Source organism: Castanea sativa, chromosome 3 (genome assembly GCF_040712315.1).
Source record: "Castanea sativa cultivar Marrone di Chiusa Pesio chromosome 3, ASM4071231v1".
Lineage (NCBI taxonomy): Eukaryota > Viridiplantae > Streptophyta > Magnoliopsida > Fagales > Fagaceae > Castanea > Castanea sativa.
The window spans coordinates 26,025,468-26,053,383 of record NC_134015.1 but is presented as its reverse complement, the minus strand read 5'-3'; the positions used below and the strand labels follow the sequence as shown (position 1 = coordinate 26,053,383).

Below are 27,916 nucleotides of genomic sequence, written 5' to 3'. Positions count from 1 at the left end.
ACAATACACCCTAATAAAGTTATACAACCCATGAATCTTTTCGATACACTCAAATAATTCAAACCCTTTTACAAACAATTCAATACTTAAAAGATACATGATACAGTTCATATAATTCTATCAATTAGGAGATTGTACATTAACAATGAATGAACACGCAACTAGGCTTTGTTTCGTGTATGGAGAGTATGATAAAAATATCTCGTAAAGCAAAGGGTGGTCCCAAAACCAGCAATAAAGTTGAACTTTAACGTTAAAGATAAAGATGGTTTGAACCAAGTCAGGGGTTGTAGAGGGTGAAAATTGAATAGGAGGGGCTCAACCCAGCTTGGTAGCCAAGAAAAGCAGCAAAGGGGCCAATTGGGGGAATCATAACCTCCCATGCCATTAACACAGAGCTCATTGATTTGGTTCCTATGTGGGCCTCTATTTGTTTACTTAACAACAAGTATTTTATTTTTTAGTGAAGCAACATTTGCACACCAATTGATCTGTACAATGATTCCACTTCAAATTCAGCACATGGGTCCCACGGTACATTATCTTTACTTTGTTAAATTCTCCTACAACATGGAATTCATTCTGCCTGATGTGATTATTAGATGGGATTGGAATTTTGGATAGGGTTGTGGATTATTTCATCCTGTCATGAACAAGGATTATTATGCTCATCCCATGAATTTGTTAACATTTTGGATCTAGATATTAGTGCTCGATTGATGTGTTCTTCTAAGGTTGTGCGTGGGGTTATAATAAAGCATCAATCCATTTTATCCTAATTTGAAATAATGTCAAATACATAATTTGAGATTGGATTAAAAAAGAAAAAAGAAAAAAGAAAAAAGAAAAAAAGAGAGAGATAAAGTGTAAGATTTAATATATTTTTAGAGTTATGGGTGTAATATGAATTATAGGAAAAAACACTTTGGTTGTGGATTCAAATCAAGTGCCCAATTGACAATGGACAGTTGGGGATAGCAGGTCAAAACGTGAAATTGACAAATTACCAAATGTACTAACATCCAAGCACTGTTGATCGAATGGGATGAAATAAAATCCGAAGGAAACTGCAATGTCAAGGTTTTAATTCTTATTCTGCATATGAAAAAACCATCAAAATGAACATAAATATAATTGAATAAAGAGAAGTGGGTTCTGCAGCCAAAACCAAGTAGTTGAGTCTGAGACCCGAAGATTTGACTCTACATGGATCATCTCAAATGGAAGATCCAGAATCAAAAACAACTTTCCATTTTAATGCAAAAGAAACTATAAATCAATGAATTGACATGAACCACCAGGGTGCACAAAATGCATGAACAAACTCTGAAATGAGAGACAATATAAAAAGGTGCAGATTGGTATCTGAGTTCTTTAATATAAAGCCCCTATTGCTCATAATATCATCACAATATCTAGCAGGGAAACATTCTCACGCTTACTATCAGACAGTGGCCCTTGGATCAAGCACAGTCCAAATTTTTAGCTCTAAAGCACCGATCTGAGAAATAGACCTTGTCTGTGGGGGCCAACCCTTTTGACTAAAAGTCAAATCAATCCTCTCATGAAATTCTCTCTCCCCCTACAAATTCTATTACTCAAGAACCGTATAAGTACATACCCACCACCAACTTCAATCCAATTCCCTTCTTTTCTTATTCATTCCCACGTTCCACCCTTTTCCATTTTATAAAACACATACACACAAAACTAATAATAAAGCAGCTTCTTTTCCTAAAGTTTTTTTCCCTCTGCTTTCCACAGCAATTTCTCATCATAGCCACCACTCTCTCTCTACACACTACACATAACACACTCAAACAGACCCTCTCTACTCTATACACTGTCTCATTTCTCTCTCTCTCTATTGTGTTCCTGCAAATTGTGTCTTCAATGGAGGGCAACCCAGTTCAGCTTTTCTATCATCTTGCTCTGCCACTTCTCTTCATGCTGTTTGTTTTAGTTCCTGGGACAAAACAAGATGGGGATTCAATGATCAAGACTGATGCACAAGCTCTTCTTATGTTCAAGAAGATGATACAGAAGGACCCAAATGGAGCTTTATCAGATTGGCAGCTCAACAGGAATCCATGCAGCTGGCATGGAGTTTCATGCTCTTTAGGACGAGTGACTCAACTCGATCTTACAGGGTCTAATCTTGTTGGGACTATGTTCTTTGATCCTTTGGCTTCCCTTGAAATGTTATCTGTCCTAAAGCTGTCTACCAATTCGCTTTACATAAATGCAACTACTTTGCTTCACCTTCCATCTGGTTTGAAACAGCTTGATCTATCTTTTAATATTCTTGTTGGTTCTGTCCCTGAGAATTTGTTCCTCAGGTGTCCTGATCTTGTAGAAGTGAATCTTTCTTTTAGCAATATGACGGGTTCTTTACCCGAAACTCTCTTATTGAATTCAGATAAACTGCAGGCTCTTGACCTCTCTTATAACAATCTAACAGGCTCAATTTCTGAATTGAAAATTGATAACTCTTGCAGTTCCTTGCTGCAGCTTGATCTCTCTGGAAATCGTATATCGGGGTCCCTTCCAAACTCCCTTTCAAACTGCACGAGTCTCCAAACTTTGAACTTAGCTTCCAATTGGCTCTCTGGGGAAATCCCAAGATCATTTGGGCAGCTCAACAGTTTACAGAGATTGGATCTCTCTCGAAACTATCTCACTGGTTGGATCCCTCCTGAATTGGGAAATGCATGCGGCTCACTTTCAGAACTTGTGCTTTCTAATAATAACCTTTCAGGCTCAATTCCTGCCTCCTTATCCTCTTGTTCTTGGTTGCAGTTTCTTGACCTGTCTAATAACAATATATCGGGTCCCATACCTGATTCCTTTTTTAAGAACCTTGTCACACTAGAGAATTTGTTGTTGAGTAATAACGTAATCTCTGGATCATTTCCTGCTTCTATATCATCTTGCAAGAGCTTAAAGATTATAGATTTTAGCTCTAACAGGATTTCAGGTATCATCCCAGCAGATATATGTCCGGGAGCTGCCATGCTTGAGGAGTTGAAAATGCCAGATAATCTCATCACGGGAGGAATCCCTGCTGAGTTATCACAATGTTCACAGCTGAAGAAAATTGATTTTAGCCTAAACTATATCAATGGCTCAATTCCGGCAGAGCTTGGGAAGCTTGAGAATCTTGAGCAGCTAATAGCATGGTTCAATGGATTGGAAGGTAGAATTCCACCAGAGTTGGGAAAATGCAAGAATCTCAAGAATCTTATCCTCAACAACAATCATCTGACAGGTGAAATTCCAGTTGAATTGTTCAATTGCAGGAATCTTGAATGGATATCGCTCACAAGCAATGGACTCACCGGTGAGATCCCAAAGGAATTTGGTCTATTGACAAGACTGGCTGTTTTGCAACTAGGGAATAACAGCTTCAGTGGGCAGATACCAAGAGAGCTAGCAAAGTGCAGCAGTTTGGTTTGGCTGGACTTGAACAGCAACAAGCTTAATGGGGAGATTCCGCCTCAACTTGGCCGACAGCTAGGGGCAAAAGCATTTTCCGGATATCTTTCTGACAACACCTTGGTGTTTGTACGTAATGTGGGAAATTCATGTAAAGGAGTTGGAGGTTTGTTGGAATTTTCAGGAATTCGACCTGAAAGACTACAGCAGATCCCTACACTGAAGACTTGTGATTTCACAAGATTTTATTCCGGTCCAGTCCTAAGCCGTTTTACAAAGTACCAGACGCTGGAGTATTTGGATCTTTCTTACAATGAGCTTCGTGGTAAAATCCCCGACGAACTTGGGAACATGGTGGCCTTACAAGTTCTTGTGTTAGCCCACAACCAGTTATCTGGTGAGATTCCGTCATCACTTGGCCAGCTCAAAGATTTAGGTGTATTTGATGCTTCACATAACAGATTGCAGGGCCATATTCCAGACTCCTTCTCAAACCTATCATTTTTAGTGCAAATTGATCTATCCAACAATGAATTAACTGGAGAAATTCCATCAAGAGGACAACTCACTACACTTCCTGCAAGCCAGTATGCGAACAACCCAGGACTCTGTGGGGTTCCATTGCCTGAATGCACAATTGACAATGAAGCACCAGCAATTCCAAGTGGCGATGGTAACAGAGGAAATCGGAAGACAACAGCTGCATCTTGGGCAAATAGCATTGTCCTAGGGATTCTCATCTCAATTGCTTCTGTCTGCATTCTGATTGTGTGGGCAATCGCAATGCGTGCAAGGCGGAAGGAGGCAGAGGAAGTCAAGATGCTTAATACATTGCAAGCATCCCATGCAGCCACCACATGGAAAATTGACAAAGAAAAAGAACCATTGAGCATAAATGTAGCAACTTTTCAGAGGCAGCTGAGGAAGCTAAAGTTCTCCCAACTCATTGAGGCTACCAACGGCTTCTCAGCAGAAAGTCTTATTGGGTATGGAGGGTTTGGAGAAGTGTTCAAGGCAACATTGAAAGATGGGTCAAGTGTTGCAATCAAGAAGCTCATACGACTGAGCTGCCAGGGGGACCGAGAATTCATGGCTGAGATGGAAACTTTAGGAAAGATCAAGCATAAGAATCTTGTGCCTCTTTTGGGTTATTGCAAAGTCGGCGAGGAGAGACTCCTTGTGTATGAATTTATGGAATACGGAAGCCTGGAAGAAATGCTCCATGGGAAGACAAAGACGCGAGACAGGCGAATTCTGACATGGGAGGAAAGAAAAAAGATTGCCAGAGGTGCAGCTAAAGGACTCTGTTTCCTACATCACAATTGCATCCCACACATTATACACAGGGACATGAAGTCAAGCAATGTACTACTTGACCATGAAATGGAAGCCAGGGTCTCTGATTTTGGAATGGCAAGGCTTATTAGTGCACTTGACACACACCTAAGTGTAAGCACACTGGCAGGCACACCTGGATATGTCCCACCTGAGTATTACCAAAGCTTCCGCTGCACTGCAAAAGGCGATGTCTATTCTTTTGGTGTTGTCCTCTTGGAACTCTTGGCAGGGAAACGTCCAACAGACAAGGAGGACTTTGGAGATTCCAACTTGGTGGGGTGGGTGAAAATAAAGGTAAGAGAAGGTAAACAAATGGAAGTAATAGACCCAGAGTTGCTCTTAGTGACAAAAGGAACTGATGAAGCAGAAGCTGTAGAAGTAAAAGAGATGATAAGGTATTTGGAAATAACATTGCAATGTGTGGATGATTTCCCTTCCAAAAGGCCTAATATGTTGCAGGTTGTGGCTAATCTGAGAGAGCTGATGCCTGGATCAGCCAATGGAAGCAGCAACAGTGGTTGAACTATGACTTTTTTTTTTCATTGATTATGATTAGTGTATGAATATAAGGTTGTAAGATTTCTGTTCAGCTGTTGAAGATTTTGCTGTACCTATTTTACTAGTCTTTATCTTCTTTTGCTTTGTTGATCAATAATCACTGCCTATCAGTTAGAGAGCATTTATTGTGGCTTAAAACTAATGCAAATGCTTAGATTCATAGATGCAAACACTGGGGTGAGGACATTGATAACAAAGACCAAAAGCCATAAACCCCAGAGGATTGGTCTAGTGGTTTTGAATACCTCATAAAATCCATGAGGTCTTGAGTTCAAAACTCATTGCCAGCACTTGAGATCACTATTCCTCCTGTATTTACCTGATGTGTGTAGGACAGGAGATTAAAGACACCGCCAGGGGAATAATCAGGTGCTCATAGAGCTCTATATAAGAGAGAAACTAAAAGGCGTATGAAAATTCAACTGGGTTAAACTCTTGCTAGACATTCTATCAAAAACATAACGTGTAAATCAACAAAGTAAGTTTATGCCACTAAGCAATGCAGCCCAGAAATTCAGCTCAATTGTAATACCTATTTTCAGACTAAAGAAAGATAATAATTACAACCATCTTTAACAGCTATATACGTTCTGAAATACCATGGAACAGAATGCAGAGAAAACAAAAAGTTCCTTACTTCTTACAGAAGTTGTAAAAACCGGTAACCTCAGCTGTTTGAAGAGTAGGTTTCCTTCCATTTTAGCTTCAATCTGTCTATAACAATTATTCCTCTACTTTATTTCAAACATGCACATGTTAGTGTATGCATTGCTGGATATAAAATATAAACATAATTATAGATTGTTGGTCTAATTTCAAATAGCCTATAAGATTTGAAACATATGCTTCTTAACCCCCCCCCCCCCCCCCCAAAAAAAAAAGGCATAAATTTATACATTTGTGTTTTTGCACATTGATCTGACACAGAAGTTCAACGATTTTAAGGCACCTACGTGTTTAAAATCACACAAATTGAAATCAACCCCACGAATTAATATGATATGCCACGGACATAACATAAACCAAAGCAACAAAGAGTATGATGACAAGGTACGAAGTGGAAAATCAAACAAGAACTTCTCCAATGGAAAAACCACTACAGGCTAAATCAAGAACAATTACAAATAGTAAACTACTTACAAAACCTTTGTAACGTATAAACTCTCTATGTAACCTCCATAAACTTTTCGCTTGCCTTCCTAACACAATAGTAGTGATTTCGTCCACGAACTCCTCGCTCCCATAAACCACAACTTTGGTTTTGGCCAGGACCCTTCATGAAGATTTGACTGCACACTGGATATAAGCTAAATGGTTTCAATCTCGCAAACAGCAATTTTTTTTTTTTTTTTCTTTTCTGAGCTAAATCTAAAACAGGGTTTTTGGGACCAAGAGTTACTTGTCCTGGGTAGGATGTGTTTCATGATATCTGTGCCATCAATGGCCAACAACCAAGAAGAAGCATGGCTCGGCTTGGCTTGGACCACTCCCATCTGTTCTATTCCTTTTGTTTGATAAGAAAAGAGATTGGGCCTCGTTAGTCGTTAGTCTTTTGCTTCTCTCTCCAATAAAGGTTTTTTTTTTTTTTTTTTTTTTTATATTTTATTTTGATATTCAGCAAAACACTCAATGGGTTTAGGTATTTTTCCGATTCCATGGCGATTTTTTTTTTTTTTTTTGTGGGTAAAAATGGGTCACTAATGGTAGGACATTCCCATGGAAAAATAAAAACAAAAACAAAAAGAAGTTAAAGAAAATTACACCTTACTCTTAAACTATATCTTATTTACTTTAACTTCTCTAAACTATGAGGTTGTATACTTACTTCTTAAACTATTCCTAATGTAACACTTGTCCCACTATATCTTTTTTTTTTTTTTAAACAAAATTTACTTAGTGGGGCAAGTGTTAATGGGTGTTTAGTTTGCTTGATACTACATTTGTAATGTTACATTGTAATATTTGATCCATAGAATTATATTACAACAATATAAGATTATGGCATTTGGTTCATTAATTACATTTCCATCATAATTCAAGAATGTATGAGCATTCACATCCATGTTTGTAAAAAAAAGTTTATATTTTACAACTAAAAAAGTTTCTTCATCTACTTTAACAACTCAATTTACAATACAGCTTATATCCCAATTTCTATTTTATCATACAAATCACTAAAACTACCTAATAAAATAATACTAGAGAAAGAGAGATTTGTTAGAAGAAGAGAGTTCGGAAAGCCTCGCAAAACCTGGGAAATATTAGCCGTAAAACATGCTCCTTGGCCCTTAGGAACTTCTACGGTGTCACTACGTCTAGCTGAAACCTCTGTGTGGCCTATGCTTTTTCTCAATTCTTATTCTTATATAGAATACATTTTTGTTGGCAATTATATCATTATTATGTATAATTCAAAAAATTATTTCCTTAAAAAAAAACTTATTAACACCATTACCCTTGTCACACTTTCTCATAATTTCAAAGTGTGTAAACTAATATTATTGGATTAAGTTTTTTTTTATTATTTAAGAAGTGGATTAATTTGTTGTATGACTGCAATATTTTTCATGGTTTTAAAAACCGGTACGGTGAACGAACCGAAAAAAGAGCTAATTACCGGTTTTAAGGTTGGATCGGGGTCCGGCCGATGGTCAAACTGATGACGTCATAAATAATTTAATTATTAATTATTTAAATTATATAAATAATTAATAAATTTTTTAAAGAAGTATATAACATCTTTTTAAAGAATTTAACATAATAACATTACAAAACAATCATCCTTAGCATAATAAACTTTCAACAAAACCAAATAAATAAGTTCATTAGTTATTACATTTACATCCAAATGGCAAATAACAAATAAGTTCATTACATCCAAATAGCAAATAAGTTTTAAAGTTTCAAACAAACAACTAATAAGTTTTAAGACCCAAGCCTCATTTGTTATGAAGAAAATTGAAATAAATATCATCATGTGAACCAAATGCTCCACCACTAGCATCATTATCATCATCTTCATCCTCATCTTCTTCATCTTCAATAGGAATAGGATGATTTTTATCTCTAAATCCGGGAGAAGCATCATCATCATCATCAAATGATTCCAAATTGATGTCATCATCATCCTCAATCACTTCATTGTCCATATCTATATAAATTCCAAAACCAAAGAACAATAAATGAAATAATGATTCTAATAATCATTTCTCATAAATCATAAATAGTCTAATTAAATGCAACTAGGCAAAGAATTGTTATAATACTCTGTAAACTATATTTCCCAAACAATAATACTCTGTAAATCAAATCCACAACATACACAAAATCACAAATAAACTAAAATGCTATTGTAAACTAATAATTGAAGTTACCACTTACCAGTGAAGTCATGGGAGGAGAACTTGAGATGAAGCCAAGAACATGAACTGAGAATCTGAGATGAAAAAAAAAAAAAAAAACAGAACCGAGAAAATGATCAAAATGACAAAATCAAAATCAATTAATCAAGTAATCAAAATCATAAAAAAGAATAGAATATTAATTATTACCTGATGAAGCCGAGAGAAATGGGAAAAAAAAAAAAACAGAACCCAAAATAGAAAAAGAAAAGAACATTACAGAGGTGCAGCCGTGCAGCAAAGCTCAAAGGGCGAGGGCGTGCCGCTGTGCGTGTGTGTGCCGCTGTGCGTGAGGCAGAGATAGGGGTGTCATGCGTAGCGTGCCACTGTGCGTGAGGGCTGAGGCAGAGAGAACAAAGTGAGGTAGATCAAAGAACAGAGTGAGGTAGAGTTGAGAGAGTGAAGGAGTAAGGGTGTGACAACTGACACGTGAGGCCGTGAAGGAGCAAGGGAGCGAGGGAGTGAGGGCGTGAAGGCGCAAGGGAGTGAGGGGCTGAGGGCGTGGGCTAAGGGCGCGAGGCCGTGAGGGAGACTAGGAGAGAGTGAGGCAGGGAGTATGAGAGTTTGAGGAGGCGTGACTAAGGAGAGAAGTGAGAGGGCTGAGGAGAGAAGTGAGAGGGCTGATTGTAGTTTTAGGATTTAGGGTTAATTTTGAGCTGCAAAACGACATAGTTTAGGTCCTTTAGGCAGATGAGCAAAACCGGTTTGACCGGTCGGTTTTACGGTTCTTAAGGTCAGACCGGCCGATCTGTACTGTTTATTGTTTTTTATAGTATTTCCGATTTTATATCATAACCAGACTAGATCTAAGGCCGGTTCCCGGTTGAACCGGTCGAACCGGACAGCCCGGTCCGGTTTTTTAAACTATGATATTTTTACAACATCATAGGTGTGAGAGGTAAAATTCCAAGTTAAACCCTCTCAAAATAGGATTGGGCTAAGATTTGAATCCAATACAATTAATTTGTAGAGATGGTCGTGCATGTCAACACTTAGGTTCCTTGGAGGTATGACTTAGGGCACGTTTGGTACATTGTTATTCAATTGTTTGGTTATGCTTTTATTAAAAGGAATACTCATTCTTAATGAATAGTTATTCTTTGAAATGAGGAATAACTATTCCTTATCAAAAGTTATGTAATAACTATTCCTTAACTTATTAGTACTCTCTAAAAAAATTCCTAAAATGCCCACACAAAAAACTGCCGCGGCTGTTACCTAATTTAGGTTCTCTATATAGAAATTAAAAGGTATGTAAAGTTATTTGGCTGATTTCCACCTATTAAACTTAAAATTTCCAACAAAATATGTTTATTTTGCAAAGATCAGCCACAATGGATTAACATCCATGAATTTCCAAAACAAAACCCATACATATTGATCAAAATTCAAGTCTCCAAAATGCTTTAAAACTATCCATATTCATATGATAAGCAATTGTTCTTGGTAGATTCTAGAACTCTTATTTGCCAAACCCTCTACAAAATCAAAACCCAACCCTATAAACTAGTTCAAGACTATTATAGTTCCATGCCAAATAAAAAAATAATATTCTGAAACTTTGTTATCATATCGTGAACATCATGTTATTTAAACATTTATGGAGTTACTAATTTTGAACAACGGAGACGTATATTATTTAATAATTTTTTTAATTTAAACATAATAAACTGTTAAGCTAGAGCTATAAAAAGTGAAAATATAAATTTATAAATAACGGTAATTTAGTAAATTGGACTTAAATATAATTTTATTTAAGGTTTTATTCATGTGTTGTCATCAAACAAATAAATAGTAATAGTCATTCCATTACAACTTATTGTATTCATTGTAATACTAACTCCTAATACATTGTAATCATCATTGCATTGTATCAAACGTGCCCTTAATGATTAAAGAGGAAAAATGACTCCAGGAATTGCTAACAATAATAGAAATCGAACAAGAAAGAGTGAAATTTTTATTTATCTCTCTCCTCAGGTTGATTGAGGATCTATTGTATGTGATGAAAATTACAGTTTCTTTTGTTGAACCTATTCCTTTATCCTCCCCATTTTCAATCCCTGTTCATGTAGGATCTTCTCTCCTTTTATAATCCCTTGAATCACATCTCCACCTTCCACTTGGAGGGCTGCTAATCTTCCCCTAGATACTTATCCAATTGTTGCTTCGCTGGTGGTGGTGGAGTTGAATACAGGCTATGTAGGTACTATTCAGGGGTCATTCTATCATTAATGTGGTTGGTTGAATTATTGCGGAGTATTTAATTCAGAGATGATTGTTGTGGTATATGGTTAACTATGTAGGATATTTATTTATAAAACTTAAAGCCTCAAGTTTACAAAATTTGACACATTTACAACTCCACCCCCCCCCCCCCCCTGTGATAAAAATATTGCGCACACCTTTTTCTTTTCTTTTCTTTAAAAAAAAAAAAAACACTTTGGGCGTTTTTATAATAAGGTGGAGCATTTTTATAAAAAAGGAGTAAAACCTTTTTTTAATGTGGACTTAGGCTTTTTTTTTTTTTTTTTTAATGTGGAATTAAGCATAGGCCTAAACCAATATTGAAGAGTCTTGTAATTTAGTAATACTGATTAATCTTCAATTTATAATAACAAGGTACTTGGTGTGTGAGGCATATATAACCAACTTTTTATATTGGAGTGGGTCTCATATCAGTGGAGTTGACCTCCATGTGAGAGGGTGATTACAAATTACATATTTTGATAAATATGATTCTTTTCTCTTTTACTTGGATAATTTGAATTTAAATTTCCACACATGCTCATCCCTTAGAGCATTAGTATTGGGGTTTGTAAAAGCCCCAAAATTGTATTTTACCATCTAAAAACACTAAAAGCAAGCATTATCCCCAAATGGTAATCGTAAAAAAATATGTCATTGTGCTATAGTAGCCTCTTACAAGTAAGAGGCTACTGTAGCAAGATTGTATTCTTAAATAATATTATTTTATTGTATTTTCAATTTTTTATTAATAAAAAGAAGAGAGATAGTTTTATGTTGTATATTTTATTGTGTAGATATATATTATTTTAATGTTTTGTATAGGAAAATAAAAGTTGGGATGTTGGGTGTGTTGTAAAAAAGTATAGTATAATAGATAAATAGTTTTTAAGATGGTAAAATTAAATTTTTTGAAGAACCGGATGCAAATGCTCTTATGCATGGTAGTGGCATATGCATTAAGTATATTGTTTTTTATTTTATTTTTTCCCTATATTTTTATTTATTTTTTATTATTTAAAGCAAGTCACGCATGTAGTGAGATCAAATCCATCATCTCACACCATCACTGATTCCCATAATTGAATACTAGCCTCTGAGCACATGCGTGAGCGCGTGCTCAGAGACTCTTCTATTTTTTGGGTAAAGATTACTTTACATCATGATGAAGTAAAAAAAAATATATATATATATATATATATATATATATATATATATATATATATATATATATATATATGTGTGTGTGTGTGTGTGTGTGTGTGTGTGTGTGTGTGTGTGGAGTGAGTTTTGTAGATTGGAAGAGTTTTAAAACTAACAAAAGAGTGATCTTATTTTGTAGGGAGTTAGTAAGTAGAAGTAGGAATTTAAATCAACGTAAAAGTAAGAGTTTATTAGAAGCAAGAAGGCATTTCAATGTAGAAGTAGGAATTTATTATTTTTGTCAATTTACTATTTTAACTCTATTTTTAAGTTTTAGGTAGGGGTATTTTTTACAGTAAAAAAAGTAATAACTAACTTTCTTTTGCCAATTTACTATGTTAACCCCATTTTTAAGTTGTTAGTTAATTAATTTAGGGGTATTTTTGACAGGAAAAAAAACAATAACTAACTTTCTAAATCCTCTTAATATATACAGACAAATAATCCATCTCTCTCTCTCTCTCTCTCTCTCTCTCTCTCTCTCTCTCTCTCTCTCTCTCTCTCTCTCTCTCTCTCTCTCTCTATATATATATAAATTTTCTCCTCTCCAAACAATAACAACAATAACTAAAGCCACCACCAATCATAGCCATCGCCTAAAAAAAACAATCAACTACCACCGCCACCTCCACCACCACCCACAAAACCCACAACCAATCTCAAATACCATCTCTCTATTTTCCTCTCCAAAAATCAACAACAATAGCCATAGCTACCATCACCACTACTGTTAGCCACAACCACCACCCAGCAAAACAACCAACCACCACTACCAACCACAAAACTCACAACCCATCAACACTTAATAAAATCCACAACCAATCTCAAATAACCATCAATTTACAAAACCCACAACACATCCACAGCTTTGTCACTCACCTCTCAACCCACCCATAGCTTTACAAAACCCACAACCCATCTCTTGCAAATACCCATTAGCTTTAGGTACCAAATCAAAGAGAGAGGTAGAGGGTTTTGGGTTTGGAGAGAATTTGATTTAAAGAGATGATTTAAGGTTATGGGCTTGATCTAGAGAGATGAAGTGAGAGAAGGGAGTGAGGAAATCAGCAAGCAACCACCATGAGTGTGTGTGTGTGTGTGTGTGTGTGTGTGAGAGAGAGAGAGAGAGAGAGAGAGAGAGAGAGAGAGAGAGAGAGAGAATGGATAGAGAGAAGGAAAGTTAGAGAGAGAGAAAATCAAAAATAGAGAAGAGAGAAACAATAAAAAAATAATTTTAAAAAAATACCCACTTGCTACATTAATTTGTATATATAAGCATTTAATATTCAGTTGGTAAATTTTTTTAGCAATAGATACCTAGGTAAAGGTGAGCTTGGACTTGTGTGTTTTTGAAATAGCAATTTGGATTTTTTTTTTTTTTTTTACACCTGCAATGCTAATGCTTTAATATTCCTATACTTGATTCATAAACATTCGAAGAAACAATTAAAAATCAGTTAAAAAAACAATTAAAATTTTTATAATAATAAATTCATTGAAAAATAGCCTTAACACCTAAAAGTACCAAAATTATCTTTGAACCACAAAATACCTTCGGAATACCCAAAATGACCAAGTTAGCCCAAAAACCTAAAAAACACACCTGAAACCTCCAAAATGACCAAAATACCTATAAAACCTCTATTATTACCAAAACAAAACCATTAAATCCACCTAAAATGACCAAAATAGCCTTGAAATCTCTAAAACAATCGATTTACACCCAAAATTGCTAGAAATGGCCAAAATACCCCTCAAAAATTCAAAACTACCAAAAATACCTTGAAACCTCTAAAATGTCCAAAATACCACTAAAATCACTAAAATGGCCAAAATACCACTAAAGCTTCATAAACGACCAAAAATACCATAAAACCTATAAAATGACCAAAATAGCCCCAAAATCTCTAAAATGGCAACAACAAAAAAAAACTTTAAAAAAAATATAATTTAACCAAAATATCCCTAAAACCTCAAAACAGCCAAAAATACCCACGAAACCTCTAAAATGACCCAAATGTCCTTGAAATATCTAAAATGGCCAAAATATTCAAGAAACCTCTAAGATGACTAAAAATGCCCCAAAACTTTTGGTTATTTTAGAGGCTTTGGGTATTTAGGCCAAGTTAAAAGTTTTATGGTATTTTGGTCATTTTAATGGTTTAGGGGGTATTTTGGTCATCTTAGAGGTTTCGGGGGGGGGGGTATATTGGTCATTTTAGCAAATTTCGGGGTGTTTTGATCATTTTGAGGATTTGAGGGCATTTTGGTCATTTTAGCTTTTAAGGGTTTTTGAATCTTTTTAGAGGTTTTGAGGTATTTTGGTCATTTAAGAAATTTCATGGTATTTTTACTCATTCTAGCGGTTTCAGAGGTATTTTGCTCATTTTAGGGGTTTACGGGTATTTTGGTCATTTTAGAGGTGTCGAGGCTACTTTGGTCATTCTAGTGGATTTCTAGTGTATTTTGGTCACTTTAGTGATATCAAGAGTATTTTTGTCATTTTAGGGGTTTCGGGGTATTTTTCCATTATTTTGATCATTTTGGTGGTTTTAGAGGTATTTTGGTCATTTTTTAAAGTATAGGGGTATTTTGGTCATTCTATTGGTTTCAAGAGCATTTGATAATTTTAGAGGTTTCAGGGTATTTTTCATCATTTCAGAGATTTTAAAAGTATTTTGGTAGATTTTGAGGAAATTTTGGTTATTTTAGAGGTTTCAAAGGTATTTTGATCATTTTGAAAATTTTAAGAGTATTTTGGGTCATTTTGGTCATATACACATTACACACACGGTAGGACCCAATTTCATTGGTTTAATATTTTGTGGGCGATGAAGCCTCACTAAGGTCAGGTTGTCTAACCCACATAGCTATGGGTCATGTGGAGTGAATAAATGTGGGGCTTTTAACCCAATTTAGTCTGCGAGTCATAAGCCCAACTTTGTTGTTGGTTCACGAGCCCGACTTGGTTGCATGTCATCTAAAACCCAGCTTGATGGAGTTAACGTTTATAAGATTTAAATATCAAATTGTTCGAGCACACTATATGAGCATACATTAATAATACGTGTATATGGCTCGAGCTCGACCCAACCTTTATGTGAGGTAGCATTTTTTCCCTTTTCTTTTTATTTCTTTATTTTTTTATTTTTTTATGGGGTATGTGAATGTGAGGTGACATTTGATTTGTCATTAGTGAATGTATATGATGATGCCATAGTGGTTTGGTGCCATGTGACCAGAAGCGTAGACTTAAGGAGAATTGAGGACATGATCAAGCTAGTCCCTAAGCTTGGCTGAATCAATGACCATACTGCTTAGAGAAGAAAAGATATGGGGGCAATGTTGGACTCAATATAATTTGAAACCTAAGGGCTAAAGGGCTAAGGGCTAAGGTTATAACTTTAGAGTAGAACTTTTTCAATTAATTTTAACTAGGATTTAACAATTTTAGTTTTTTGAAAAACTTTTTCTGTGAAGATAATTGCAGTAAGTATTGTTAGTCAATTCTATAAAAATACATTTGGAAAAGAACATAATGTTTTTGTGGGGAGTAAGGATACCTTGATGAGAATATGGGCCGATGGGTCATGCTAAGGAAGGCCGACCTGCTCTTGGGTTTAGGGCCTGTTAGTATTACGGGTCGGCCCATAAGCCGAGGATACGAAGATCCAGCCGAGGATGCTTTTCCCCTCGTACTGACACCAGAGAACCCGGGACTTCATGGTAAAGGTTAGGGAATGACACGGTCAAGACCAATGGTTAAAGGAGGTGAACCCTTGAATGTCCTAGAAGCACTGATGTGGGAAAAATGTCAAAGGTAAAGGCTGCTACCTCCACATTAAAGGCCCTGCACCTACCATCCTGGCCGCATTAATGGGGAAGTGACACTTGAACAGTGGAAGGGAAACTTCTAGTTACTGTTCAAAGGCACTAAGAAAAGAAATATCTAGGCTAAGGGAGGAGTTGGGGCAACACGTGTATAAAGTATTAAAAAGAGGAGTGTTTAAGAAAAACAGGGAACAGAAAGTGGACGGAACTTTTTGTAACCTAAAAAGAAAAAAGACAAAGAGAGAGATATAATATAAGAACAGCTCTCGGCTTACATCCGAGGAGGCCTACTTACATTATTCCTTGTTGTTTCCAGGTACTGGCAATCTTTAGTTTGTCATTTAATCCCCACACACTTCTAACCTAGGTTTAAAGCCCACACTCTACAAATTCGTATTGTTTAAGGCTCATTGGGCCTGAGCCCATAACTGTTCTTGGGTCCAGGTGCAATTGTGCACTTACAGTTTTTATATAATCAGAAATTGTTATAATATTGTTTGAACATCATTATCATTATTTCATCGTTATTTTTATATTGTTCTATTTAATTATTTTCTAACTTTTTTTTTTTTATGGTTTCTTGTTTATTTGTGTATAGATGGACACTTTATTTAATTTTTTTTAAAAAGAAAAGAGCACCAAAAAAAAAAAAAATCAAGAACCCAAACCAGTTTTTTTTTTTTTTTTTTTAATTTAGAAAAAAACCAAAAATTATGAGGAAAAAAAAACAGTTGAGCTCCAAAAAAATGTAAATAAAAAGAGAAACAAATGAGACAACATTTAAAAAAAAAAAAAAAAAAAGACAAATGGCAGGAAAAGATAACGTTCAAAAAATGAACATTGATGCTGGGGTGATTTTATTTGAAACAGCAAGGAGCAGTTCTTCTTTTCCTTCATATTTTCTCCTGAATTTGGAGAGATTAAGTTTTGGTGGTCTTGGGGAAAAATTGCCAATCCCCACCATTTTTTTTATCCCATTTTCCCTCTAAACCAAACATACTTCTCCTTTGCATTCTTTTCCTTCTTATTTTCTCCTCAATTTGGAGAAATTGAGTTTTGGTGAGCCTAGGGAAAAAATTGCCAAGCCCCACCATGTTCTCCTCCTATTACTACTTTATTTATTTTAACATCCAACTTTATAATATACCAAACATCAAAGCTTTTATATTTTTTACCACTTCATTAAAATATAATTTCTTTATTCTTTTTTTAATTCTTTACATCTCTTCCTCTCTCTTTCTCTGTGTATCTCTTCTCCTAAACAAAAAAACACCCAAGGCACCACTCACAGCCACCGCCATCATCAAAAAACCCAAGCCACCATCACCATCAGAAACCCAACCCACTGACGCTACCCACCCAAACTCACTATCACTGCCCACCAAAATCTATTGCAAAATATACTGAAATCCATTGACACCCACCGTGAAACAAACTGAAACCCACTGCAAAACCCAACGCAACCCAACCCAACCCACAACCACAACCACCACTGAAACCCATTGATACCCAACCCACTACCACTGCCCACCGAAACCCACTGCAAAACCCAACCCCTGCTACTGCCCACACCCATTGCCACCAGCCGCCACTGCCCACACCCACTGCCACAGCCATCATCACCCACAACCTCAATCCCCAACCACTAAAATCACAAAAAAAAAAAAAAACCAAAACCAAAACCAAATCACAAACTCAACCCACTTTGAAATCAAACACAAATCCAAACTAAAATCCCTTATTTTCAAACCTTAACAACCAAACTCATATATATAAATCTCATTTTTCAATTCCCAAACCCACTGACCAAATAGGGAGCCAAGAAAAAAAAAAAAAAACAAGAAGGAAAATAGAAAGAGCTTGACAGAAGAGAGAGTTCAGCCTTGAGATTCTCATGGTGAAGGTGGTTGATGAGAATGCAAATTGTCATATTTTTTTCCCTTAATGTTTAGTCTTTTATAATTATTTGGTGCCTAAATGTACTAGTTATTCTTATATTTTGATTTAGGATGCAAATAGAGGCGTTAAGTGCAAAACATATCTAATTGGGCGATTCTAGACAGCTTTGATATTGCTTCGTAATCTGGGCATAACTCTCTCATCAGAGCTCCGATTGAGATGATTCAAGATGCTATGGAATGCTAAGACAAAGTTCTACAACTTTCATGTTTTGAGTTTTGAGAGATACTGGCTGAATCAAGGTCGAAATCAGGTTTGAAGTTGCTGCACCTGCACTGATGACGTTCTGGAACATTCCTTAGCCTGCAATTCTAATACGCGGATCTGATGCGATTTATTTTCGGAAGCTTCCAGATCTGATGCACGAAAATTCCAGCTAAAAAAACCCCACTTTCCTAGTTATATTAGGACTTTGTTTTAGTTTTAATATTTTTCCTTAATTAGTCAGATTTGGATATTACTATTTAGAATATTTTTAGGAGATTTTGTAGGCTTGAGAAATGGGGAATTAACGTGTAAAAGGGGGAGGAGAAATTAGATTGGACACACGCCTCTCTCTTCCCTCTTCTCTAATTTTCTCCTTCGAGTTTCTGTCATGGCCCTACGTGGCTAAAACTTTTATTCTTGGACGAAGGAAACAGAAGCTTCGGAATCAATAAAACTGTGAGATCTAATTTGTTTTTATTGTTCAATTTATGCTTTGAATATCGAATGTTCTTATGTGCCTATTTTCATGATTGTCTCGTTTAATTATTAGAAAGCCTACTAGTTTATTATTCGTTGCAATCTACTGCTAGGTTAGATATCAAATCTGTAATTGTTTAATCTCTCTAATTTGTGAAGCAACAAAGATTTAATAATTTGTTGCGTAAGAAATTATTAGATCTTAGGAAGAACGCTCGACTAAAGTAAATACAACCGCTTGTGCTTGTGTTGTTTAGTTTCATCGATCTCTCTAATTCTTAAGGCTACTACTAGATTAAACCTTTAGTGCTTGTCTTGGTTTGTTTAGTAGTTAGGGTTTATAAGATCGCTTGTTTTCTAATTAACTGCGACTAAGGAGATATAGGAAAATAGTTCTAACAGTGAATATTCAAAGTGTGAATTGATATATACTTGCATCGATGATCAGTTGTAAAATTTCGATGGTGGATGTTGACTTAGACCAAAGTTTGTTAATTTGATTGATTTCGATATTTTAATTTGAGTTGTTCCTTAATTGTTTTTCTTAAAATTGTTTTTGTTATACTCAACCCCCCCTATCATTGTTCACATAGCATAAAACTAGGCTAGATACTCTTTGTAGGAATGATCCTTACTTGCACTACTACATTTTTTTTGGAGTATATGTTTTATTTTTGGTTGCCTGCAATAGCACACCAGTGGTGGTGAGTGGTGGCGTGCTTGTGGAGATTGTCCATGGAGGTTCAGCCTTGGAAGGGAGGAGCTTAAGCTGTGAAACAGAGAGAAATAGAAGCCACGGGAAAGAGAGAAGAGGGAAGTGAGAGAGGAGAGAAAAGAGAAAAATAAAAAAGAGAGAGAAAAAGAGACCGTTGCAATAAAAAAATAATTTTTAGTTTAACAATACTGCTACAATGAGCTGTTATAGATAACAACTCACTGTAGTTAAGTGTCAAAATTTTTGGCATTTGAAAGCTTTGTTGTAGTGGGTATTTTTGTGTGTTGGTGGTTAAATTTGGCTTTTAGCATTTTTAGCATTCTTGATAAGAATGCTCTAAAGATTTAGGGGTTGTTTAGTAGTGTATTTTGAACAATATTTTTAATATTTAAATAATATTACATGTATTTTCATATACTTTTTCACCAACACGTATTTTTAAAAAATACAAACAACGTTACTAGAATAATATTACCAAATATAATTGTCGCCACTTCACACTTACTATCCTAAGTTCTTGGAGCTTGGCATATTGCACATGCCTCATGGTTTGTTTTGGCCAAGAGAGAAATGTGTGTTACTTGCAACTAAAATAAGTATGTATACATCTTACTCTCCTTACATATTTATACATATTTATATGATGTTGCATACAATATTTATTGGCATGGATGTAATGCCGAACATATTAATTAGGCATAGGTAAACATATTATTTTAATATTGCAAAATATATTTGTCTAGCCTTTTTTTTATAATAGCTTAATAATATATTCCTTATTGTATTTTTGCTTAGAAGAAAACGTAATAGTAGTGGTCGATGAGTTACTCATTAGTATGAGTACCAAACTTGATTACCCCGAAAAGAATTCGGGTCTGGCTGCTAACTTATTAAAACATGATGCATGTCACAGCCACAGAAAGACCCCAAACATATAGCCTTTATCATTATTCCTTGTTCCTCGTTGTACCATTAAGCCACTCGATACTTACTCAAGGAGTTTGTTATGTTCTTTTACTAATTGAGCAGTTGTCTAAGTATTTAGAGAAATCAAATATGTGGCTCTTAATGTAACAAAGTGAACTCTTTTGTGTAACCAAGCAATGGCAGCTTCATATGATATGAACACCTAACTCAAAAAAAAAAAAGAAAAAAAAAAAGAAAGAAAAAAAAGTTATACTTGCAAAACAATTTATATACATATATTATTTTTAAATTAAAATATTTTATTTACCCTAAGAGAATATTGAACATCCTAACTTGAAAATGGTTCATCCCCTTAAAAAAATAGAGAATTTTAGTGGATACAACAAAATCTCATAATATTTTCACAATACCCTATTTTTAACTGTGATGGGTCCTAGTATAATATATATATATATATATATATATATATTTTTTTTTTTTTTTTGACATATGAAGGACTAATAGCTCTATTGTTGTGAAAATGTTATAACAATTTATTGTGTTCTTAGTACATCTCTAATAATGATCCCAAATAACATAAAAGAAAATCTCAAACAACTATAAGATTATGCCAAGCAATAACAAATGCACAAAATATTCAACAAAAAGAGCATTAATTTGTTTTTTAATAATTCAGATTCATAATTCATTCAACCAGTTCCATGAAAATGATCTTTAATTTCAAATTTTTTTTTTAAAAAAAAGTTGTATTAACGGACACCATAAGATGCCGATTAACAACTTTTTTGCAGCTTTTTGTCTACTTTTTGTAACTTTTTATCATTTTTGACAATTTTTTAGCACTTTTTTTTAAATCTTTTTTTACAACACTTTTAATAATTTTTTCTCATTTTTATTAAGTGTAACTTATATAGGAAAATCTTAACAAATACCCTACGGTACCTATTAACATTTCTCAAAAAAAAAACTAAGAAATATATTGTAGTGGCGAGTTCTCTGGGCAACTCTAGTATCTCTCCTTTCTCAAAAAAGAAAAAAAAAAAGAAAAAAGAAAAAGATTCTTATCTCGTGTGCTCCTTGGTCTCACTTTTGTATACAATAGGTAAATGGGATAACAAGTACCTAACGAATTTGTCTTTCTTTCGTTCTTTGAATAGACTATACCTTAGTAAATAAATAAGAAAAACTCAGTAAATAAATAAAAATGGAAAGAGGTAGCCTACTAGCCTTCAGCACCTTTAGTAACCGTCTCCACCATTACAGTAGTTCTTTATAATTTGGTGAACCTGATTGTAAATTTGCAGCAAAAATTCGATAGGTACTTTTGGCTGAAATACAAAATTGAGGTTGTTCTCTTTCTGTTACATTATTGTGAAATGTGTCTGTCATGTACTGTGTATTGTAAGGAAAAACAATGTATTATTAGGGGAATTGGTGGAAAAAAACAACGGTTAGGAAATTTTTTAAGAATTAAAAAAGTGAAAACAGAAAAAACACTGCTGCTTGTGTTTCTTGTAGACTGTAGAGGCATCATTGGGTTTGACTCATTTGAGAAGGATAGGGATACTTTTGTCCACTCATTTCATTTGTGTGAGATTGTATTTATCTTTACCTTCCTGAAGGGCAGTATAGTCCTTTCTGATTCATGCATTCCTTGTGGAAGAGATTTCTTTCTGTGCTTTCAATGAAAGATTGGGACGTGTAGACAAAGCCACTTTTTCCCTAACTTTCGTAAGGCTAGGCTACCTTTGTTTTTTTCAAGATATACTCATTTTTAATTAAATGTACAGCAGAGAGTACTTTTTAACTTTACCTGGCTGTGAAAAAAGTAAACTAAAATGGTAATCCTCATCTGGGATGTGTCAAGTTTGTGGTTTTCTATTTACATTTACTTTTTCCATGTAAAAAATCTCAGTTCATCACTTTTAATTTTTTGGCAGAATATCTCAGTCTCATTTTGATTTTTCTTTTTTTTGAAGGGATCTCTGTCTAAAAGGAACATGTTTTCTCTGTAGTTTTTATCGATCCATTGTACCAAAACATTTATGTTAGCTATATTGTCAGTGTTAATTAGTAATTACCACGCTAAATTCTTTGCATACTTGCAACTGTACGAACCTTTGAAGTGAGAAGATAAAGAAAAAGGCTTTGCAAAATGCATACATGGCAAGAAATTTGTTCCCCGTACGGCCACAAATTAAAGGAGGGTGATTCAAACAATTAATGATTCATTCATACTTCATCAGGCATGGTCTCTGATTCATTATGACAATTTCATGGTGAAACTCCTAGTGTTAATTGATTTTTTTCCTGCAATTTTATAGTTGCCCTTTGCATGCTCTTGATTCTGAAGAAAAGGCATTGAGATGATCCAAAAAAATTGAAATGATCCAAGCAAATTTATAGTACAAGAATATAACAATAATTACAAATTTATTCATAATTAATATAGTCCTTGAATAAGTGATTTGCACTTACATATACATATCTAATAATTTCGCCCTTATGTGTGAGCCCTTGCATATGAGCTTATTTTCCACAACCATCTTATCATTTATGAGGTTCTTATACACCATTCAAGGGATCTACATGTCAACCCTACATACTTTAACTATGAAAAGAACCTGTTTTCGCTCCATTTGTAAAAGGAAGCTTGAACACCTTGTCACACTCACACATTAGGTATGATAACACTTTGTTGAAGAGTTAACATAGAAAAACTTTAATTAAGTAGTTAATATAATATATGGAGATACCATTTAACAAAAAAAAACTTAAGCTTATTATTTTATGTGAAACTCACATCCATACCCAACAAATCTCGATGGACAAGTGTTATTTTTGAAAATAAAAGAAGGTTTCTAGCATTTTTCTTAATCTGAATGGAGATAGATATAATTTACTCAAAAATAAATTAGCATAAAAGAAATTCATAATGAGACAAAATAAAGTTGAGTTTAAATTTTCAAAAAAAAATTTTGTTGCCTTATGATGCATCCACATCCACGATACAATTCTACAACCATTAGATAATGAAATAGAAACAGAACAAAATTTAAAAAGAACCTTGTGCAATGGAATGATGGATAGCTATCCACAAGACAAAAAAAGGAAGGCAGCATTAAAAGGTGGGGAAAGAGATGCAAGTGGTCCCAAAAAGAGAGAAAACAAAAAAAAGAAAACAGAAAATAGTAAGAATTCTGATGCAACTTCGCTTTGTGTTTGCTTTTGCTTTGGTTAGTTTTGTGAAAGAGAAAAAAATAAATATAAGCAAAACCCACACGGTGTGCGTGTCTTCATCCTAATATTTATCAACACTAAAATGAGTTTTTTCCTTCAACTGGAGTCCATGTTATTTTCCTCTCTAAATTAATGTAATAAAAATGGTACGGTGTCCTCTATTGCTGACACTGCGCCCTCCTCTGATTCTGAAAAAGTGAGTGAGTGACTGCTCTTTCTGAAATGAATTTGTGTGTAATTTTGTGTTGTTTATGTTGAGAGCGACGAGTGCCTGCGCATAACCATTTCAACTGTGGCACTGAAAAACATGGTGTTTTTATATGCATTTATAAGGAACACAAATGCAATGAAAACGACCCCCCATCCTTCTTTTTACACACTCTCTCTCTCTCTCCCTTCTCTCATTGAATTTGTGTTGAAATATAGGTCAGCAGCTTTGAGTGGCTATTTCCTATTCTGTAGTGAAATGGTCCCAACCCAGCAAATTTTACTTTCGGAGATAAACAAAATATAATGTAAATGTCATCCATTTCAAAAACTTATGACTTAAGAAAGCCCCCCATGTTTAGCCAACTGACATCCTGGACTGCATGCTTTGTTTATAGCAGTAAAACCTTCCTTTTCCTTTTGTCCATTTGAATTGTTCAAACAATTAGAAAGCTAAATGAATCATAAACCCGTCTAGAAAAACTACAACCACACTAAGGTAGTAATTCAGAAGTAATTACGTACTTTAATTATGTATTAAATGGACTCCCTTCATGGAAACAAATAGTCACGGGAAAACTTGTAATGTATTCTAACCACATATCAAAAACAAACATTTCTTTTCTGCTTCTGATTTGGACATTGTACATTAATAATATGTTAATTGACGTTTAAGTAAACAATATTTTAGTAGTCAAAGGTAACTTGTATGGCATAGGGGCCATTTTCATTAAGAAAATATACAAATCAAACTTTAACTAACATTATATTTAAGAGGTTTAATGATAGTTTTTTAGGTAGCCCTCGAAATGAACGCTTTTGACATATTATGAGAGAATCACATCATCCACATTAAAGAATTTAGGTATTAATTAACAAAAAATGGAACTTTTTTTTTTTGGTTGCAGTATCATACCATTTAATTAACTAAAAATTATAAAGTGCTTTTCAAACCACTTGGAGCCTTCATATGTAGTACTTTATGTAAAGATGTATTATATAAAACCCAAAACAATATCATCTGTCTTTCTTTCAAACAATTGAAGATATGTATCAAATTAATACAAAAACCGGTTACAACACTCATGTTAATAATCAACACCCGAGAAATGGTCAGAGACTGAAAAACACCTACTTGATACAGAGAAAAAAAAAAGAAAAAAAAAAAAGAACATCTAGACATGAAGAATCAAAGATTAAGAGACACCTTTAAGTACAAAATATTGAGTTAATTAAAAGAGAGACATAATAGCTTATTGTTAAACATGGTTGCATGGTCATTTCGTATATTCATTCTCCTTCCCCTTCTGTTGTAGCTGAGGACATGTAACTCACAGCAAGAGAGATCTCATCTGATGGTGATACAACAGTGGATGCATGGAATTGTTGCTTGCAAGCTTGGCAAGTGATTTGCAACATGGTTGAGCTTATCTTCTTGATAGCTTGCTCCTTCAGAACCTGAGCCTTTTCAAGCTCAGACTGCGCTTGTTGCCTTATCCTCTTGGCATTTGCAAAGTCAAGCTCAGCTATCTCAATTTGACGCTTTGCTTCTCGCCTAGCTTCCTCGGCGTAGGCCCTTTCTGCCATGGCCAACTTTAGCTCCTCGTTTGCAAAATCTTTCAACCTTGTCACTTCAAATGTTTGTTCATTAACCACACCGTTTTCACTAATTGGTCTCTTACTTGTATCCAAATTAGGCTTATTTGATTCATTCCTCTCACCACCATCGCATGATGAGCCTATAGAAAGTTTCAACGAGAGGGCGTTTGATGAAGGTAGGAGTTGAAGTTCCAAGTTGTGTTGCTGTGCTTTAGAAGTGGAAGGAACATTGTTTTGCTCAGAGGTTAGGAAAACAGGTTCAGTTGGCTTTGGTGTAGGCAAACCAGGCAATGGGGCTATGCTAAAATTGTTGGTATTATCACTTGATGGGCTTGTGCTTGAAGCAGTTCTAGATGAGCAGGCTGGTTGTAGTGCCTGTATTTCAGGCCTAGACTGCCGGACATTGCAAGTGTCTTGGTGCTCAATGAAACTCTCAACTCTACAAAAGAGACAAACTTTGAGTCGGAATAATTCGAAGTGGTTATATATTTATATTAATATGCAAGATATATAATTTGGCTTGATCTTAGTGTCTTTTAATGTCAAGGAAGTCATGAAAACTTCTTGTAGGGTTAACAAGAAACAGATAATATAAAATTAAGGACCCCCAACATGGATTATAAGACCAGGTTTAGAATATTTTAATAAATAAGCAAAAGAAATCAAATGGGGCATGTTTGATTGTTTATATGTTTAAATTGGCTGTTTTATGTTATGGCTAATTGGGTTTTGTTTAGCCTATGAAACTGTCATCGGGAACAGTGATACACTGTCCTTAAACTTCTATTGGCTGGCCTAGATCTCTTACAAGGGCAGGCAGACATGAGGTCATGTCCACAGATAATTATTCTTCCATATGGGGTACTCCAACTTTTTTCATTTAAATAAATAAAAAAGAATACATGAGAACCATGAAAAAGAAAAACCCAACAAGAACAAGAACAAGAACATATCAGCTAGAAAAAGCTTGAAAAATTACGATTTTGCTTCATCGAAATAATTTTCTCATGGGGATTTTAGGGCTTGAATGAATAAAACATGACAACCTAAGCAATAAACCCTTTCTAAATTTGAACAAATGTTTGCAATCAAAAAAAGAATATAACTATTCAACCAAAGAAAGGAAAAACCAAACATGGAAAAATACCTGGAAAAGACACGGCCACAGTCACAAGAATGGCCTCTGGTGCCACAGGTTTTGAGATGGGCTTTGTAATCAGATTGAACAGCATAGCCTTTGGAGCATTTCTCACACACCCACTGCTTGTGATTGCTATGTTTCCTTCTGAAATGTTTTTTTATTCCCACGAGATCACCGAGGGCATGACAGGGGTCATGGTGCAAGCAGCTAGGCTCTGGGCACACAAACACTCGCTTCTTCACCTCTTGTGTCTCTCTCTTGAGCAATTTCCATGGCACTTTGTGCCTTCTCCTATGCATCTGTAAATTCTGGTCTCTTTGGAAACCTTGGTTACAGATCTCACACACATACCTGTCTGATTCCAATAAGGTTTTGGGAGAGAGAGACACAACCTCAGCATCTGGATCTGCATGCAAACAACAAAATTTGTAATTAATGACTGTTGCAACACACACATACACACAAAATAACAGAGATTGAGAAAGAAAGATATATGTTATTTTTGATAATCAGTATTACCTGGTGTGCCTGCAGGTCTTCTTTTTCTTTTGTTAGTGACGCCATTTTCTAGGGAAGCAAATGCATCAGAGGAAGAAGATGGAGCACCAGAAGAAGCACTGTTGTCTAACATGGATTTGGGTGCTTTTTGTGACTATATGGTGGGGATAGTTCTACACACACACAAATCAATCAATCCCTACACCTCTCTACCTGTACAGCTGGTGAGGTTGGAATAGTGGGTTTTTCAGCTTTACTCCTAGAAGAAAGAATATGGGTGGAGAGAGAGAGAGAGAGAGAGAAAGAAAGAAAGAGAGAAAGAAAGAGAGGTGAAGAAAAGCTCTTGCTTTCTGCAATCAGCTTTCTTTTAGCTTTAAGGCTTTTTAGCTTTTATTTTTTGTTGCTTTTTAGTTTTCTCCCTTGAGCTTTCTTGCTTTGTTGTTTCATTGACCCCTCACCTTCAGCAGGTAACTAGGTAAGGCTTGTATATAAAGCTCTCTACAGGACACTAGAGAGAGAAAGAGAAAGAGAGAGAGAGAGATATAGAAAAATATAAAAGTTTTGGGCTGACCTAATCACATTTGCTTGAAACTTTGAGCCCCACACACAGAATTTAGACACATACAAAAAAACATCCTCCCCATAAGAAAACAAACAGTCATTATTCATCACACTGTAAATTTGCATGAATTAATGCAGGCCATACCTCAATCACACGTGAGTTAACCCCTTTCTCACGTGACCTCTCTCTCTCTCTCTGTGGGTAAGAGGTAAATTGATTGGGTAAAAAAATAATAATTGAGTTTGATTGAGAAAAGTAACTGCCTCTAATGATAGCGGGTTAAAATCTAAAACCTGATATATTGATCTTTAGTTCAAACAGCTTTTGAGAATTTGAAAGGAAACACGATTGGTCAATTTTGAGAGCTCTGT

General features: G+C 35.0%; 2 protein-coding genes across 2 annotated transcripts; one reads left to right on the top strand and one right to left on the bottom strand.

Moving 5' to 3' along the window:
* The first annotated feature begins 1,213 nt into the window (after positions 1 to 1,213).
* LOC142629939 (serine/threonine-protein kinase BRI1-like 2) lies at positions 1,214 to 5,425 on the top strand. The gene has a single exon (XM_075803986.1). The coding sequence runs from the start codon at positions 1,894 to 1,896 to the stop codon at positions 5,293 to 5,295; it is 3,402 nt and encodes a 1,133-aa protein (XP_075660101.1). The 5' UTR covers positions 1,214 to 1,893; the 3' UTR covers positions 5,296 to 5,425.
* Positions 5,426 to 24,717: 19,292 nt separating this feature from the next.
* Positions 24,718 to 27,445, bottom strand: LOC142626850 (protein indeterminate-domain 14-like). Its single transcript, XM_075800557.1, has 3 exons — positions 27,005 to 27,445; positions 26,492 to 26,891; positions 24,718 to 25,783 (listed from the first exon to the last, which is right to left on the bottom strand). The coding sequence occupies exons 1-3, from the start codon at positions 27,114 to 27,116 to the stop codon at positions 25,036 to 25,038; spliced, it is 1,260 nt and encodes a 419-aa protein (XP_075656672.1). The 5' UTR covers positions 27,117 to 27,445; the 3' UTR covers positions 24,718 to 25,035.
* Between the last annotated feature and the right edge of the window lie 471 nt (positions 27,446 to 27,916).